The sequence below is a fragment of the Giraffa tippelskirchi genome, chromosome X (genome assembly GCF_054371585.1).
Source record: "Giraffa tippelskirchi isolate mGirTip1 chromosome X, T2T-mGirTip1v1.2.pri, whole genome shotgun sequence".
Lineage (NCBI taxonomy): Eukaryota > Metazoa > Chordata > Mammalia > Artiodactyla > Giraffidae > Giraffa > Giraffa tippelskirchi.
The window spans coordinates 100,438,660-100,457,523 of record NC_137289.1 but is presented as its reverse complement, the minus strand read 5'-3'; the positions used below and the strand labels follow the sequence as shown (position 1 = coordinate 100,457,523).

At 40.3% G+C, this 18,864-nt stretch overlaps 1 protein-coding gene across 18 annotated transcripts in view; it reads left to right on the top strand.

Moving 5' to 3' along the window:
• Nucleotides 1-18,864, top strand: part of PHF8 (PHD finger protein 8) — a 111,716-nt gene that overhangs the window by 53,579 nt on the left and 39,273 nt on the right. For 12 of the 18 annotated variants that reach the window (XM_081565467.1, XM_081565468.1, XM_081565469.1 and 9 more), the window contains 10 exons: nt 822-909; nt 1,290-1,396; nt 2,600-2,691; nt 5,040-5,129; nt 7,015-7,317; nt 8,082-8,185; nt 12,580-12,758; nt 13,041-13,126; nt 13,608-13,741; nt 14,334-14,647. In XM_081565467.1, the coding sequence (XP_081421593.1) occupies nt 822-909; nt 1,290-1,396; nt 2,600-2,691; nt 5,040-5,129; nt 7,015-7,317; nt 8,082-8,185; nt 12,580-12,758; nt 13,041-13,126; nt 13,608-13,741; nt 14,334-14,647 (1,497 nt within the window). Of the gene's footprint in view, nt 1-821; nt 910-1,289; nt 1,397-2,599; nt 2,692-5,039; nt 5,130-7,014; nt 7,318-7,455; nt 7,594-8,081; nt 8,186-12,579; nt 12,759-13,040; nt 13,127-13,607; nt 13,742-14,333; nt 14,648-18,864 lie in introns of all 18 variants that reach the window. The other 6 variants (XM_081565462.1, XM_081565460.1, XM_081565461.1 and 3 more) reach the window with 2 other exon arrangements.

Genomic DNA, 18,864 nt, shown 5'->3' with positions numbered 1-18,864 from the left:
GGCCCTCAAATCTGCGCCTGCATGTTATGATATCATGTCCTATACCCTTTGAAAAACTCCACTGTATACCTATGAGAGAATGAGAGTTAAAAAGACAAATAACATCTTAGTATTATTATGAACATAGTTTTGACCTTGCATATGCTCTGAAAGAGGTTATAGGAGCCCCAGGATTCCCTGTATCACACCTTAAAGAACCACTGGTGTTAGAGGAGACAGTTTGGAGGCTATTATAAGTAGCATAAGTAAGAAATTATGAGGGATCTGAACCAAACCATTAGTAGGATGGATGGATGAAGAGGAGATGAATATGAGAGAGATTTAAGAAGGAAAATGAGGAGATCCTAGAAGGCAGTATAGGGTCAAGGGCAAGGAAAATAATTTAGTTTCAACTAGGTACATTCTTTACAATCAACCTGTGAAGTGGATATTTAGCTGGAAAATGGCAGGATTTGAACCCAGGTCTAACACAAAAGCTCTTTATTTTACTTAAGGTAGAGTTTGAAGAGGTAGTCATAGAAAGGAGATGATGCCTTTCTTAGTGATAAGAGAGGATAGGTGAGGCACTGAAGAGATTTTGAAGTATAGAGAGGGGGATGTATAAGGAATTTATTAACCCCATAGGTTGGTACAGCACAGGGTTATAATGATGGCAGACTTGGCCAGGATGGGTGTTGGGAATGTGGAGGAACCTAGAATATTCTGAGTTACTGCCAGGCTGGATGCTCTAAGGTATTGTGTTTGAGCTGAGTGGGCAGTGGAGATGTCCAAAGGTAGAAAGGCCCTCTGCCAGCTATGATTTTTGCCTTGTTACACTGCAGGATGGATTCATGCTGTGCTGACCCCCGTGGACTGCCTTGCCTTTGGAGGGAATTTCTTACACAGCCTCAACATTGAAATGCAGCTCAAGTGAGTCCTGAAGCTCTGGTGTTCTCAAGTTGGCCTTTCCATCTGCTAGAGTCCTTGAGTTCTCCCCTATAGGGAGGAGTACAGCATAGAAGGAGGCGAGATAATAATAAAGGAATGGATACTGGAGATGATCATAAAGAAATGGATCCTGATGATGTTCAGTGGAGGATGAATACCTCATCCTCACTTAGCAGTTATGTGACTATCAAGTCACATAATCTTTGACCTCAAATTTCCTAACCCATAAAATAAGGTCTTAAAGGATAGTTGTGAGGATTAGAGATAATGGATAAAAAGCATCCAGAACAATACCTGATACATAGTAGCTGCCCGGTAAACAGTATCCTCATCATTGTTATTGTTGTAACTACTTCCTCCAGAGCCTATGAGATTGAGAAGCGGTTGAGCACAGCAGACCTCTTCAAGTTCCCCAACTTTGAGACCATCTGTTGGTATGTGGGAAAGCACATCCTGGACATCTTTCGAGGTATGGAGCCCTTTGCCAACTGTCCTTTTTGCCGTGTTCTCATAACCAACACCTCAATCAAGATACAGTACTATTCTATCACCACAAAAATCTCTGTAGTGCTACCCATTTATAATCTCACCCACTCTCTCCCCTTGAACTATTCATAACTTTAGGAAACCACTGATCTGTTTTTCATCTCTCTAATTTTGTCATTTCAAAAATGTTATAAAAATGGAGCCAAAGGTTGTGATCTTTTTAAATTGGCTTTTTTTACTAAGTATAATGTAGGGTAAGGCATGGATTTTAAATTTCTTATTTAGTAAAAGAAGCTGAGAAAATTGGATCACAGTAAAATTATTCCTATTCTTAAAATAAGAAACTCAATCTGAATAGTGTCAGAGTTCTCTGGATATCCCTCCCCCGGGGACAAGGCCCAGTCCTAACTACACTGACCTCATTGGTTTGATTTTGGGTATCAGCCCAAGTAGAAGCCAACCTACTGGGTTTCTTCTTTCCTGGTTTGCTCTGAAATAGAGTGGCTCCCTTACTCAGACCTGAGATTTCCCAAGTGACTTGGCCAGGAAGAGTTACAAAGAACCTCAGAGGCCAATGAGTATAGTCTCTTATGCAATACCTCAAGCCCTTATTCTGCCAACTGGATAGACTGTGATGTAAGTATTCATTCAGGGGCTAGATGACTAACTGCTTATTATCTGTTCTGAACAGCTTAGTTCGGTAGAAAATTCTTTATTGAGCCTAAATTTGGATGTTTGTTATAATATCCTCCTGGAGTAACTCAGAACAAGGCATTAATGGCTCTTCAGATCTGTGTAGGTGGCAATCATGGTCTTCTTGAGTGTTCATATTTTGAAATCCAAGAGGCAGAGTAGTGTAGAAGGAAGACAGGCATCAGATTCTGACAGACGTGGTTTCAGTCTTGGCTTTATCAGTTACCAGGTATGGCCTTTGTATTCTTTGCCTCTCTGGGCCTTACCTTCTGAACTGTAAAATGAATATGATATCTGGCTTACAGGGTTGGGTATAGGATTCAATGAGATAGTAGATGTCAAGGTACTCATAAAATGAACACTTATAAGAACTGAGATCTGGAGTTGTGCTCAGAACTTTGAACATTTTCTCTGGTTGCCTGAAATAAGTAAAAAGTCCTTCACTTCCCTGCATGGTTTCTTTGACACTCTACTTTCCTCTTTCCCCCTGTAGGTTTGCGAGAAAACAGGAGACACCCTGCCTCCTACCTGGTCCATGGTGGTAAAGCCCTGAACTTGGCCTTTAGAGCCTGGACAAAGAAAGAAGTAAATATACTTATTTCTCTATCTACTTTAGAGGTCTCCTGTCAGCAGGGACTGGCTTTAGGAAGATCTTCTGGGGAGGTAGAAGATACCAGGGAGGTTTGTGGGCTCCTGGCATTAGAGTGGAGGACGGAAGAGTATTAAGAAATAAAAACTTCACCTGTAATTTTAACACTCACAGAGGGAATTAACATGTGAATATATTTTGTTTTGTTTTTTTGTAATATGCATTTTTAAAACATGATTGCTATCACCCTGTACATATAATTTTGTATCTGAATTGATTGGTTTATCTTAATTTTTCTGTGTTACCAAGTTCTCCAGAAACATTGATAGTTACATGATATTCTTTTGCCGGGAGGTACTATCCTTACCTAACCACTTGTTTATTGTTGCTTCCTTCTTATTTATTTATTTGGGGGATAGTTCTAGAAAATCATGCAGTAAATATCTATTTGCATCAGTCTGTCCTTCATTTCTTTATTGTTTCTTCAGGATAGATTCCTAGAAGAGCAATTGCTAAATCAAAGTATATGAAAAATGTAAGACTCTTGATGCCTGCTGCCAAAATGGCATTTTAGGAATATACCAATATCCATCTATCCAATTGAATACTAAACAGCTATAAAAGATTAAGTAAGCTGTCTATGTACTGATTTGGGAAGACCTCTAGAATTTATCATGTAAAGGTGTCTAACTGTGTGTATAGTGTGCTGCCTTATATGTAAAGGAGGGGAAGGGACAAGAATTATATCTGTATGTGCTTGTATTTGCCTGAAGACACAATCTGGACAGATTCAGAAGAAAGTAATAAAAGTGGTTACCTGTTGGGGTAGGCTAGAGGGGCTGATGTCAGGGACAGATGTATATTAAGTCTTTTCAATATATATCTTTTTATATTGTTTGATTTTTGAGCTATGTGAATGGATTACCTACTCAAGATGCTGGATTTATTAAAAAAATACTTTTAAGAAATGCAAAAAAGGAAATATCAATATATTCTTTTATTCTTCTGATATTCTTGTAGATTCCTTCCCCTGCATACAGTAGTATGAGGAGACTCTTCAGCCACTGAAGGCTTAATTTGCTCAATTTCCCCTTTTCCTGTTGACAACCTTCCCCTCAAATATTCTTGGACTTCATGTTTTGGGCCTTCTCTTGCTCCCTGGACTCACCTGCACCTGGGCAAGACAATTCTGTTTTGCCACATCCCTCAGGTGTGGCTGCCTTGGGTTTCATTTCTGACTGTGCATCCCACCAGACCCTTCTATGAAGTGAACTTCTGAATCACTCTGTCTCAGGAACACCTTTAAGGGAGGGAGGTGGGTAGATCTAAGCACTTGTGTCCTGGGCCAGGATGGCCTTAAGGACCAAAGAATGGCCCCAGACAGTGTGATCAGAGGGAGCTGGAAGAGAGGAGGACATAGAACCGAGGAGCCCACACTCATGGAAGAAAACTTTTGTGAAGTGCAAATGACTTCCATGAGAAGCACTTGCTCCTTCACCTTTCCAGAGCCCCTGGGCTGGGAGGAGGGAGCTGTCAGGGTTATCCAGTTGAGTCACATGGGTTCTCAGCCCCCATTGCTGCCCAGCCACCAAAATAAATTCCAGATGATTAAAAGAGTTAAGCCATGGGAAGCAAGGAAGAAATCCTGAGGAATTTTTATCAATACTCTTTGGATGCAGAATTCAAGTCAAAACTGGTGGAAGAAATCACAGAGGAAAAGCTTGAGAGGTCTGTCTGCATAAAGATGTAAATAAAATCGCTAATGAATCAAAAAAGAGATAACCAACAGGTCTCCTCCCTGGGTTGCTGTTGGGCTAGCTGTGGGCCTATAGCTGCTCAGCGCTGAGTTCTGTGCTCACAAGTGAAGAGGCTGGGTTCTTCCTGAGGTTCTTAACTTTCTGAGGGGTATGGTTCAAGCCCATAACTACGTTCCTCACACCTCTTGACACTGTCCTTTATGTTTTGCAAATATTTCCTCCCAGTCAGTGGTTTGCCTTAACAGTGTTTTTTTAATAAGTCTAATTGATCAGTTTTTCTTTTATGGTTCATACTTTTTATGTCCTAAGAAATCTTTGCCTAACCTAAGGTCACAAAGATTTTCTCCTCTGTTTCCTTCTAAAAGGTTTATAGTTTTAGTTATGGCATTTAGTTCTATAATCCATTTTGAGTCTGTGTATATCTGATGCAAAATATAGAGTGAAGGTCTTTTGCATGTGAATATCTGATCAGTCTAAGTACCATTTATTAAAGAGACTACCCTTTTTCCATTGAGTTACCTTGGTAACTGTTGAAAATCAGTTGTTTCTTACATGTGGATCTATTTCTCATGCCTTTTGTTTGACAGGCTCTGCCAGACCACGAGGATGAAATCCCAGAGACAGTGCGGACTGTTCAGCTCATTAAAGATCTGGCTAGGGAGATCCGCCTGGTGGAAGTAAGAAGCATGGGAACAGGGGAGGCGTTTGGAAAGGGCTTAAGACTCAAGTGGCAGGTCAGGCTTTTGCAGCTGGCATGGGAGCTCAGGGGAAGGATTGAGAAGACCCCACCAAAGACCCTATTCATTCATTCAAATAATTATTATGTGCCTCAAGTATGCCACATGTTGGGCTAGGTGCTTAGGACACATAAATAACTACAGTGCCTGCCCACAAAGAACTCACAATCTTGTAGAGTACCCTGGGCAAAGTTAACCTGTCTGAGCCTCAGTTTCCTCATCTCTAAAGTGGCTATAGCTAATAACTACTGAGGGATTGTTAAGAGGATTGAATAAAGTAATATAGGTTGAGCACAAAGTATAAGACTGGGCAGATAGTGGGTGCTCAATAAATTCTGATGGTGGGTCATGTGGTTGTGGGTGGTGGAGGTCATAGTAGTAGTTGTTGTTATTAATATTTTGACTCAGTCTCTGCATTCTACAAAATGACAGTTCTCCCGGGTTGAAGATGATTACAAAGCCATGTTGCAACAGGTGGCATATACCACGAGGCAGTGAGGTATAGTGGTAAGAGACTCAGAGAAACTTGGGTTCTGGTTCCTGCTCTGTCACTTGCTAGCCGTTCAGGGCCTCAGTATCCTCATCTGTAAAGTGGGGACAATACCACCTTTTCAGAGTTTTGTTATGATTAAGAGCTAATGTATGTAGAGCCCCTCGCACAGTGCCTGGCAGAGTAAGTACTCAATAAATGTGAGCCATTGTTGTTACTAGACTTTGCAGTGAAGAGAGAACTCAGTGTGGGCTGGTGAAGTAGCAGAGGCACCAGAGGAGAATTGGACTTGAAGCTTCAACTTTCCTTTAGCTCAGAAGCTGTAAGGTTCCATTTAGCACCCAGAATATAGGCACTAAACATGCTAAAGGGTGGTCAGAGTGCGCTACTGGGAAGTTGGACTTCTAGCCTCACCTCTTGCAGCATGTTTCACTGCCTACACCATTACACCATGGCTTACGTTGCCCACCTCCTACCTCATTTTCTTCCACTTCCATCTGTCAGAATCCATCAGGGTTTAGTTAAAATGCCTGTCTTTTCTCTGGCTGTATAAGTTTTGTATACACGGAACTTTGGGCTGGTTGGAAGAGGACTTAGAGGTGGATCATATATTTTTCACTGGCTTTCAAATGTTTTGAAGAAATGAAATCCTTTTTTTCAAATGAAATCATATGTGGAAGCTCAATATATGCAACTAATTGAAACATAACTACTATGAATAAGTAGCAGTTACGAAGGTGGGAGGCTTAGAGCTCCACTTGCTTCTCTTATTTGCCTTCCACCTACCTCCAATCCCCAGGGCTCTTCCCAAGAAGTTCAAAGGAGCCACAGAGCATCTTTGAAAACCATCTTTCCAGTCTGCTCCTTTAAATTTACAGCTGAGAAAAAAATAAATTTACAGTTGATAAAACAGATCCCCAGAGTGATCAGAGCACTTACCCTTGGTCACAGAGCTAATGAGTAGCAGATTTAGAACTAGAAGCTCTCTTCTCTTAAATCCTGTAGTCCTTAGAGTTGGAACCACACATTTTAGTACTCAATTATTTTCTGTCTCATGTCAGCTGCCCTTGGAGTCTTTTCTCTCCAGTTTTGATAGTAGTGCTGGACTTTTTCTCTGCTCGTCTTCTTACTCATCAATGGCTGGGTAAAGAAATGCCACCCGGTAAATTCTTGATGACTTATTGTGCAAAAACTAGGGTGTGCATAAGTGCCTATGTGGAGCATCTTTAAGCCCCTTCTTGGCAGTACCACCAGTGCCATGAACAGACCTCTGCTCTTAGTGTAGAGAGAACCCTTGAGTAAGCTCTAACCCCTCATGTCCTAACACTCTTGTAGGATATCTTCCAACAGAACGTTGGGAAGACGAGCAATATCTTTGGGCTGCAGAGGATCTTCCCAGCCGGCTCCATTCCCTTAACCAGGCCAGCCCATTCCACTTCCGTATCCATGTCCAGGCTGTCACTGCCCTCCAAAAGTGGTTCAAAGAAGAAAGGCCTGAAGCCCAAGGAATTCTTCAAGAAGGCAGAGCGAAAGGGCAAGGAGAGCTCAGCCTTGGGGCCTGCTGGCCAATTGAGCTATAATCTCATGGATACATACAATCATCAGGCACTGAAGACAGGCTCTTCCCAGAAAGCAAAGGTGGGTGCTGGCCAATGGGTTCAGCCCAACCCTTTTGGGTCCCTTGGAAGAGCAGAGTATCAAAAGGAAAGTCTCTCCTGTCCTCCCACCTCCCTTAGGGCCCCTGGTGTTTGGCTACCAGTCCCACTCATTTAACAGGCATTTATTGAGACCTTGTCTATGCTGGGCACTGTGATAGCTGCTGCAGACAATAACCCTCAAGAGGCCAACAGGCTAGTGAAAAAGATAGGCATAAAAAGGAATGAGTGCAATGAGATGTGGATGCCACAATTAAGGGTGAGTGTGGGACCCTGAGACACAGGGGAGGGGATGATTGTATCTGGGTAGGGATGATGGTCAGGAGCTTTTCTCAGAAAACATGACACTTGAGCCGATCTTGAAATACTAGGATGAGAATGATATTTGAGTACATGGTATATGAGTGGCAGATTGGAGTCTTAAAACAGATTTTTGAGAAAAGTCCTCCTCAAGGGCCCCACCTTGCTTAAAGATTGTGGTACCCTCCATGGGCACGTGAAGATGCTCCACCCTCCTTTTAGGGAACATGTTTTGCAAGATTGATAGGTTTCCCCTGAGCCAGCCATACATTCTCAACCTTCTGCTCTTGTGATCATTTGGGTTGGGGATGGGGGGACAGCATAGTTGAAGACCTTGGTTCATGTGGTTTTGATAGTGAACTCTACCAATAAAACCAGAGGGAACTGTTTATTCTGATTCACATGGGAGTTCCAGACAGGTGACAACTGAGCCTCCTCCTCCTGCAGTTCAACATCACTGGCACCTGCTTGAATGACTCAGATGATGACTCGCCAGACTTGGACCTTGATGGGAATGAGGGCCCGCTGGCCCTATTGATGTCTAATGGCAGGTGAGGTGGGAAGAAGAAGCAGAGATGCTGGGATTTTCGGTAGCAATATGCCATTAAGACAAGGCGTGGAATTGGGACCTGGGGCTGGGACATGGGTGAGGGAGGGACTGTACTTGTGGAAATACCCAGATATTATTAGAAAACATTGCTTAGTACAGAGGACCATGGTAGTGTTGGGAGTGAGTAAGGGGAGAGGTCTGGAACTAATTGGCAATTCTGAGAAAAATCTTGTATAAGTTCTAGAAATTTCAGCAAGTCAGTGGATCAGAACTGTTGGCAGGAATAGGAAATAGTATAGTATACTGGTTAAAAGCATTAGTTTTTTATATACCTTTTGCGATTCAATTTTTAGGAACTTATTTTGCAGAAATATTTGCCAGGTGTGTAAAGAGAAATATTCAGTGTTCACAGTATCATTGTAATAGTAAATAGTTGGAAGCGTTCATTAATAAGGGTTGGATAAATTATGGTACACCTATGGAATAGATTACTGGGTAACTTAAAAAGAATGAGTTTAATATCTATTGATGTGAAAAGATTTCCAAGATACATTTTAAGTGAAAAAATCAGGTTGCAAGATAATATATGGGAATAGTTCATTTTAATTTTTAAAAAGGCATGTAGGCATGTGTGTGTGTAAAAAAGTAACGTACAGTCTTTTACATTTATTTATTTGGCTGTATTGGATCTTAGTTGCAGCATGGGGGATTTCCATTATGTCATGTAGCATCTTTTGTTGTGGAGCAGGGGCTCAGTAGTTATGGTGTGCGGGTTCTATGGTTGTGTCATGTGGGCTCCAGAGCATGTGGGTATCGGTAGTTTCAGCATGTGTGCTGTTGAGTTGAGGCACACAGGCTCTAGAGTGCATGGGTTCGGTAGTTGTGGCATGTGGTCTTAGTGGCTTTGTGGCATGTAGAATCTTAGTTCCTGACAAGGGATTGAATCCCTTGCATTGTAAGGTGGATTCTTAACCACTGGGCCACCAGGGAAGTCCCTTCCCTTTGTTTTTAATTTAACTTTTTTAAAGAGGTTTAAAATTTATGCAGTTTAAAATTCAAAAAGTGTAAAAGAATACATAGGAAAAAATTTTGCTCCCACCCTTCTCTGTTCTCCAGTTTTCCTCTGCATACATGGAACACCAATGTCAGTGCTTTCCTTCCAGAGATGTTTATACACATTCACGCAAATAAATATATCAATATTTGTTACATATTTTACACTTGTCACACCAAACTTGTAACAGTAGTTATCTCTGGAAAGTAGGATAGGGGAGGCAGGAGAGGAAATTTGCACTTCAAAAGCATTTGAATTTTGTACAGTGAGTACATATTAGTTTTGTTAAAATAATTTTTAACAGACTGTTTTCTAAAAGAATAAAAGCACATCTTGACAAAAAGCTTGGGCTTGGGAATCAGACAATCCAGAATTTGAATCCCAGCTCTGACACATATTCCCTATGGCAAACTAATTAACATATCTGCATCTCTCTGTCTTCATTTTGTCTGTTCTATAGATAAAACTTATCTTAGGGTTGTTGGAGGACTAGATGAAGTAATGTATGTAAAGTGCTTATTGCAGGTCCTGGCACATAGTAAATGTTTAATAAATGGTTGCTTTTATAAATATAATAATGAAGTTGAAGATGAAAGATGACAGTGGTGGTGGTGATGATAGTTGTGGATATGGCCAGAAGCTAACTAGGTTGTCAGAAATCCTCAAACATGTAGGGAGGCAGAGGAAGATGGTAAAAGTTATTTTCTGGACACTCAGAACACCAGACAGGAGCAGTCAAGAGCTAAGTATAGAGTATGAACAGTGTGGGAACACAAGGGATGAGGATACCTTAACAGCCTTTTTGTAGGAAAAGATTGTTTTCAGATCTCAAACGTGAGTATAGGAAGTCTACATGGCTGGGAAATACAGGAAAACAGTGTGAAGGCAGGGCAGATTCTGAAAGCAGCAGAGCTGTCTTTGTGATTTGAAAACATAGTTACTGAAGAATAAGATAGACTGAGCATTGCCTTTGTCTAGAACCTATGGTTGGTCTGCTGGGGAAGAGAAAGTTAAGAGTCCTGAGGTTCCAGCCTGTAATGGTTATTAAGGACACGAGATGTTTTCCCTTTCCTCATCAGTCTTCCTGGTGCTGCTTCTAGTACTTCCTTCCACCTGCTAGAGGCTGCTGCTAAGTGAACCTAGGGAGTCAAGGTACAGTAATATTTACAGATGATATGGTACTTATTATGTCTCATCTTTTCTCTAGAAAGTGCCATGTTTTGTGGGGACTGAGGTGCAGATGAAATAAGATTGGCTGTATGTTGATAATTGCTGAAACTTAGCTGGGTCCTAGATACATGGGAGTTTTTAATATTTTGTATGTGTTTGACATTTTTCATAATTAGAAGTTAATAAAAGATCAGGGTTGAATAGCTACCATTTATTGAGCACCTGCTCTGTGTCAGACTCTATGTTAGCAATTTACATACATTATTTAGTCCTTACAACAACCCTTAGGGGTAAGTGTTGTTATCCCTATTTTACTAATGTGGGAGTGAGACCCAGAGAACTATAAGATTAGCCACCATTGGGCCACTTGTTATATGTCAGTCTCTACATTAGCTCATTAATCCTCCCAGCAACCCTATGAGGTAGAAAACAGCTAATTCACTAAAAGCCAGTTCACCAAATGACTGTTTCTTGAATGTATACTCACTTAGCAAAAGCTTGTTTCTCTTGACTTAACAAGGCTTATTTGAGCAGTTTGTACTGGTTAATATTGTTTACCATGTGTGGTAGAATTATTAAGATTTAAGCTACTTTTGAGTTCTTTCTACTTTATATATTTTAACATGTTTTTTGAGATATAATTTACATATCATACAATTAACCTTTTTTAAGTGTATAATTAAATGACTTAGTAAATTTAAAGAATATGCAACTGTCACCACAATCCAATTTTGGAACATTTCTGTCACATCAAATAGATCACTCATATCCACTTACATTCAGTCCTGGTTTTCTTCCCCAGACCCAGGCAACCACTAATCTTTCTATCACTATGAATTTGCCTTTTTAGGTACTTCATATAAATGGAAGTCATTTCGTTCCTATATAAATGTAGTCTCTTGTGTCTCGTTTCTTTCACTTAAAATAATGTTTCTGAGGTTCATCCATGATGTAGAATGTATCATTAATTGATTACTTTTTATTGATGAATAGTATTTCATTGTGTGGATCTACCACATTTACTTCATCCATTCTCTAGGTGATGGTCATTTGGATTGGTTATGCTTTTTGACTATTACGAATAATGGTGTTTATGAGCATTTGTATGTGAGTTTTTGTGTGGACATGTTTTTGTTTCTCACTTAGGAATAAAATTTAGGGTCATATGTTAACTCTGTTTAGCTTTTTAAGTAACTGCCAAAATTTATCCCAAAGCATCTACCATTTTACACCCCCACCAGCAATTATGAGTTTTTCAATATATTGGCTAATGCTTGTTATTGCCCATCTTTTTTATTATAGCCATTCTGATGGATGTAAAGTGGCATCTTATTGTGGTTTCAATTTGCATTTCTCTAATGACTAATGATGTTGAGCATCTTTTGGTGTGATTATTGGACATTTATATATCAACTTTAGAGAAATGTCTGTTCAGATCTTTTGCTTACTTTCTAATTTGTTTTGTTTGTCTTTGTTGTGTTCTAAGAGTTATTTAAATATTCTGGATGCACATCCTTTTCTAGATAAATGATTTACAAATATTTTCTCCCAGTCTGTGGCTGGTCTTGTCTTTTTCTTAATGGTATCTTTTGAAGCACAAATGTTTTGAATTTTACCTAATCCCAGGCCACAAGATATTTTCCTACATTTTCTTCTAGAAGTTTTATAGTTTTAGCTTTTACATTTAGATATATGATCCATTTTTAGTTAATTTTTGTGTGTGATATAAGGTAAGAGTACAGATTCATTTTTTTGCATGTGATATCCACTTATTTCAGCATCATTTGTTGAAAAGACTATTCTTTCACCACTGAATTGCCTAAGCACCTTTGTCAGAAATCAATTGACTGTAAATTTAAGGATGTAGGTCTAGATTCACAGTTCTCTTCCATTCATTTTTATCCTTATGCCAATATCATACTACCTTGACTACTGTAGCTTTATAGTAAATTTTGAAATTGAGTAGTGTAAGTCCTCCAACTTTGTTCTTTTTTGAAATTGTTTTGGCCATGTACATATCCTTTGTATGCCCATATACATTTTAGTATCAGTTTATTAATCTCCACAAAACTAGATGGATTAGGTAGGACTGCATTGAATCTATAGATCAATTTGGAGAGAGTTGCCTTTGTGTGCGACTGTTTTTATGTTCTCCTTCACTCTCTCTCCAGTACCAAGAGGGTGAAGAGCTTAGCCAAGTCTCGGCGGGCTAAGACCACAAAGAAGGCAGACAAGGCTAGGCTGATGTCACAACAGGTGATGGAGGATGAATTGGACTTGGATTCAGATGATGAACTGCAGATTGATGAGAGACTGGGAAAGGAGAAGGCCACCCTGATAATAAGACCAAGTGTGTACTTGTTCTTTTTCTTTCTTGCCCTGCCCATTTCAGTTTGGTTTTGGTCCCTTCAGTAGACTCAAGACCTTAGGCCTGAGCTTGTTGACATTCTGATTTACCAACTCTGTAGGCTTTCTTTGCTCTAGAGATTAATTTATAAACTAATTCCTTACCTCCTTAAATTATCTGTGGTCATTACTTTCAGGAAAATTATAGTTTTATTCTCTTTCTTCTGAGTATTTGGCTCAAATGCTAACCTTAGCTTCATGGTAAGTACATTCTATTGCTTTCTAGAATTTCCCCGAAAGTTGCCTCGTGCGAAGCCTTGCTCTGACCCCAACCGAGTTCGTGAACCAGGAGAAGTTGAGTTTGACATTGAGGTAGGACCCTTCCCTGTTTCTTATCTTCTGCTTGTTCTGGTTACAGAGCCAGAATGTGGTTTGTCATTCTAGCTGAGGTTGTGGGAGACATCCTATGCATTCAGTTCCTAAAATATTTATAAAGTGAAAGATTGTGTGCTAAGTGCTCCTGAACATATAAATGGAAGATTATACTTTAGGTGAAATATTTTAAAAATCTTTAATATAGAGTAGAATAAAAGGCATTGTGATGTAGCAGAAAGAGTATCTGATTTGGAATATCTGATTGTGACTTTACATACATATTTAACTTCACTGAGCCTTAGTTTCCTTATCTGTAAAATGGGAGTTAGTACTTGCCTCACAAAGATGCTTCAGAGACTAAGATGAAAAAACAAATATTCTGCTTAGTACTTGGTAGATACTTGTTGCTCAGAAGATATTAATGTCAACCGTATATTAGGGCCTGGGCAGCTGAGGTGATATCCTTTTTCTCCAACAGGAGGACTATACAACAGATGAGGACCTTGTAGAAGGGGTAGAAGGCAAGCTTGGAAATGGGAGTGGAGCTGGTGGAATTCTTGATCTGCTCAAGGCCAGCAGGCAGGTGGGGGGACCTGACTATGCTGCCCTCACGTGAGTACTGGCTTTGTTCTCCCCTTTCTAGGTGATCAGACAACACACATCCCCACCTGCCACCTTTGGCTAGGCCAGCCAATCAGTAGATATTAATTGAGTCATTTAAAAGGACAAAGAATTATCCAGGGCATTTGGTCTGAAAGAATAAAGTAGACATGAAATCTGTCCTGAGATATTTAAGATCTGACTTAGAAAGGATGTACAGACTTCAAGGGTAATGAGTTTGGGGTTCTTTGGAAGTCAGAAGCGGCATGGAAGGAGAGCTGGGCCTTTTCTGGATCTTGTTTTTTTTTTTCTTTTTTAAAAAAAAGAATGCGGCGTGTGTGAATAGGAAGGGAGGTGCACCCTTGTTCTTGACATCTTGCCTGCTGTCTATGGAGAGACTTCAGTCAAGGACCGGCCTTTTTACAGAAATAGTCTTTGATACTATTTTGATCTTTGGTTTCTAGTTTTTCACTTGGGATGATTCTCCTGCCTGTTCCCACCTTGACCCAGGCAGCTCTTGTCCCTCCTCCCTGACTATTCTGATGACCAGTTTCCTCTGACAACTAGAGAAACTCCTTCAGCATTTCTCCTCTGTCCCTTACAGCGAGGCTCCTGCCTCTCCCAGCACTCAAGAGGCTATCCAGGGCATGCTGTGTATGGCCAACCTGCAGTCCTCATCATCCTCACCAGCTACCTCCAGCCTGCAGGCCTGGTGGACCGGGGGGCAGGACCGAAGCAGCACGAGCTCCAGCAGTGGGCTGGGCACAGTGTCTAGCAGTCCTGCTTCCCAGCGCACCCCAGGGAAGCGGCCCATCAAGCGGCCAGCCTACTGGAAAACCGAAAGCGAGGAGGAAGAGGAGAACGCCAGTCTTGATGAACAGGACAGCTTGGGAGCATGCTTCAAGGATGCAGAGTATAGTAAGGGCAGCTGAGCACTGGAGTCAAGTCTAGGAGGGCTCCCCCTAGCCCCAATCTCAATCCCAAATCCAATCCAGGACAGTTTGTAGTGAGCAAAGGCCTGGCCATAAACCTGATACTCAGTTTCTCTGTGCTGTATTTTCTTAATCTGTAAAATGGGAGTATCTCACAAGTTGATGTACAGACTACCTGGCACAGTGTCTTGCTTATGGGAGGCCCTCAAAAAATGATAGCTATTATAGGGACTACTCTGGTGGTTCAGTGGTTAAGGCTCCGTGCTCCCAATGCAGGGGGCCTGAGCTCAATCCCTGGTCAGGGAGCTAGATCTCGCCTGCCACAATGAAGATCCAGTGCAGCCAAATTTAAATAAATTAATTTTTAAATGGTAGCTATTATCCATTTTTAGCATTGTTCAGTTGTCACTGCAGGTGACTCATTTTTCCCTCTTGCCTATTATACTTCCATTTGTTGTTGTTTAGTTGCTCAGTCGTGTCCGACTCTTTGCAACCCCATGGACTGTAGCCTGCCAGGCTTCTCTGTCCATGGGATTTCCCAGGCAAGAATACTGGAGTGGGTTGCCATTTCCTTCTCCAGCAGACTTTCCCGATCCAGGGATCCAATCCGCGTCTCCTGCATTGGCAGATGGATTCTTTATCACTGAGCCACAAGGGAAGCCCCTTTACTTTCATTACCTATATCATTTGTGTTATGTGTTGTTCAGTTCATCTCTTGCAAAGGTATATGATGACTTTTTAGTGGGCTTTTCACATTTAATAGATGACTCCTTTTTTAAACTAAGATGTATTGAGTATGCAGTGTATAAAGCACTTTTTTTATAGTGCAACTGAGTTGTAGGTTTTCGTTTTAACATTATTTTGACCAAATTAGGACAGAGAAAGCAAAAATTCCCTTTGACTAACACTCTTCCCTCTCTGAGGAAGTTATCCAAAGGTAACCTTTATTATCAGTTTGAAGTATACCTTTTAATTTTTTGTGTTTATTCCCATTTGTAGACATAAATAGAGGTATAGTTTTGTTTTGTGTGTATGTGGTTCTACAACTTGCTTGGACTTCTTTCAACATCAGTACGTAGAGGTCTGCTTCATCAATGCACTGAGATCTACCTGCTGCATAGTAGTCTGAAGCATAGGTGTACCATCATATGTTTAACTGTTCCCTACTGGTTAACATTTAGGTTGTTTCTAATTTTTAGTGTTATGAAAATTCTTGTAAATAGCCTTTTGTTTTCATGTGCCAGTTAGCATTTCTCTAACGTAGCTAGACCTGCTGAGTTGAAGGGTATATACAAAATAAATGTTAATGGTGCTGAATTCCCTCCACAAGGGTCAGTATATGAGCAGTGTATGAGAAATACCTGTTTCCCTACAGCCTTACCAACAGTGGGTGTTATCAGCCTTTTAAATTTTTGCCAATCTGATGGCAAAAAACTGGTGTCGCAGTTTGTTTTATATGTTTATTGACTCCTCCTTATTCCTTTCCTGTGAATTAATTACTCAGTTATTCACTCATTTTTAGAATGTTAGTTTTTCTTATTGACTTATAAGAATTCTTTATATATTCTCAATTTGTTGGAGTGCTTTTTATATATTCTGCAAATATTGAAAAATATTTTCTTTTAGTCTGTTGCTTGTATTTTAATTTTACTTATGGTATCTTAGTGTGTAGTAGATTTCAGTTTTTACATAGTCATCTTTATCAACTTTTTGTATTTTATGTTTTGGTAAGAAAATTTCTTATATTTTCACCTAAAAGTGTATAGAAGTTAAAATTTTAGTTTTTTTCTGAAATTAAGTTTTATGAATTGTGGGAGGTAAGAATCTAACTTATTATTTTCCACACAGATAGTCATTTGCCCCAATACCATTTATTGACTAGTTCATCAATTATCTCCTGATTTGAAGCTCTTCTTCTGTCTTAAACTAAATTTCCTTATATGTGTGGATTTCTTTTCTTTTCTTTTTTTAAGGGGATGGGGTGCTGAGTGGCTTGTGGGATCTTAGTTCCCTGATCAGGGATTGAACCCATACCCTCATCAGTAAAAGCACAGAGTCCTAACTACTGGACTTCAAGGAATTCCCTGAATTTGTTTTTCTACTCTATCCCTAGTTCTATTCCTAAGTAGCTGTATTATTTTGGGCAAGCTAATTAACTTCTCTGTGATAATAATACTTACCTCTTAGATTGTTGTGAGGAATAAATGAATTATACATAAAGCAATTAGAACATTGCCCAGCACATGATAAGTGTTGTGTGTTAGATATTATTAATAATACTCTGTTCCATAAAACCAATTTGTCCATTTCTGTGGTACTACCTCATAGGTTAGTTACTACAGGCCTTATGTCTGGTAGGGCAAATCCTCTCTGCAGAACTTGCTTTGAACCTAAGGAGAACAAGGATGTTCAGCAAGCCCATTATCTCTGAGTCGAACTGTGATTGGTCTTAATTTGTTGCCAAGTTTCCCTGGCTACTCATCCTACCTTTAGCAATCACATTGACCTATAGGATTAGGGTTAGGGGAACTAACCTTAATAAGATTACCTTAAGTAATCCTTGCCCAGTTTGAGCCCATTTGCATTTGCACCCAGTATTGTACTCAGTGGATCCTTTGTAGCCTTAAACTCTGCCTGGATTCCTTTTAGAAGTAAGTTCTTGAGGGTATTTGCTCAAGATAGATAGCAACTTCATTAAATTAAAATCTGATCTAGAGCCTAGTCATCAGCAGTCTTTGTGTTGTTTTTAGACACAGGGAGAAGTGTCTTCACAACTTCTTCATGTGCACTTTCCATCATCCTCCTCACCCACTGGAGCTTAATTTTGTAGAAAACAAAGCCACCATTTGCCCTTCCTAATAGGAGGCACTATTGCAGGATTTTTAGCTTTTTTATGTAGATCTTCATATATACGTTTTCTCTGAAATGTGAGAAAACTTACCACTGATTGGTTAAAAACAACATGCCAGGGAAAATTGCTTTTGAACCATCCAACCTATGTCTGGATGACATTGCTGTCATTCTACCATTTACCTTTGAATAGTCACAAAACAGGCCATCTTGTCCTTTGTCTTCAAACATGGTCTGTCTCTATTCAGGCTTTCTTGTATATCTCTTCTTCAGTTTATTACTATGTGTTTTATTTTATAGTTTGGTTCCCATTGAAAATGGCACTTTTTATCTATTATATTTTCCAGTTGGCTGTTGCTAGTGTGCAGGAAAATAGTTGATTTTTCTATATTGTTCCTGTATTGCCTTACTATACTCTTGTTAGTTCTGTTAGTTTTTCAGGTAATTGTCTTTGGCTCTTGAAGTAGGTGATCTATGTCCCCTATCTTAGTTTGCTAGGGCTGCCGTAACAAAATACCACAGACTGGATGGCTTGAAGTGAAGTGAAGTGAAAGTCGCCCGGTCATGTCCAACTCTTTGCAATCCCATGGACTGTAGCCTGCGAGGCTCCTCTCTCCATGGAATTCTCCAGGCAAGAATACTGGACTGGGTAGCCATTCCCTTCTCTAGGGGATCTTCCCAACCCAGGGATCGAACCCAGGTCTCCCACATTGCAGGTGGATCCTTTACCACCTCAGCCAACAAGGAAGCCCAAGAATACTGGAGTGGTAGCCTATCCCTTCTCCAGGAGATCTTCCTGACTCAAGAATCGAACCAGGGTCTCCTGCATTGCAGGTGGATTCTTTACCAGCTGAGCTACCAGGGAAGCCCATAGAACAATAGAAATTATTCTTTTCACAGTTCTAGAGGCTAGAAGTCCAAGATCAAATTATTAGCAGAGTTGCTTTCTCCTGAGGACTCACCTTGGCTTGCAGATGATCTCCCTCTTGCTACATTTTCACGTGGTCATCCCCTGTGCATATGGGCTCCTGTTGTCCCTCTGTATATCCCAATCTCTTCTTTAAAAGGGACCGGTCAGATTGGGTTAAGGCCCATCCTAGTGGCTTCATTTTAATCTAATTACCTCTTTCAAAGCCTTATCTCCAAATACAGTCATACTCTGAAGTACTAGGAGTTAGGAATTAAACATACAAATTTTGGAGGGAGGACACAGTTATCCAATAACACCCCCTTTCTTTCTGGTATTCATACCTCTAGATTTTCCTAGTTTTGTCGCAGGTGGTGGGGGCATCCTTATGTTGTTTCTGACTTTACAGGTAATGTTGCCAGTGTTTGTCCAATCAATATATAGGG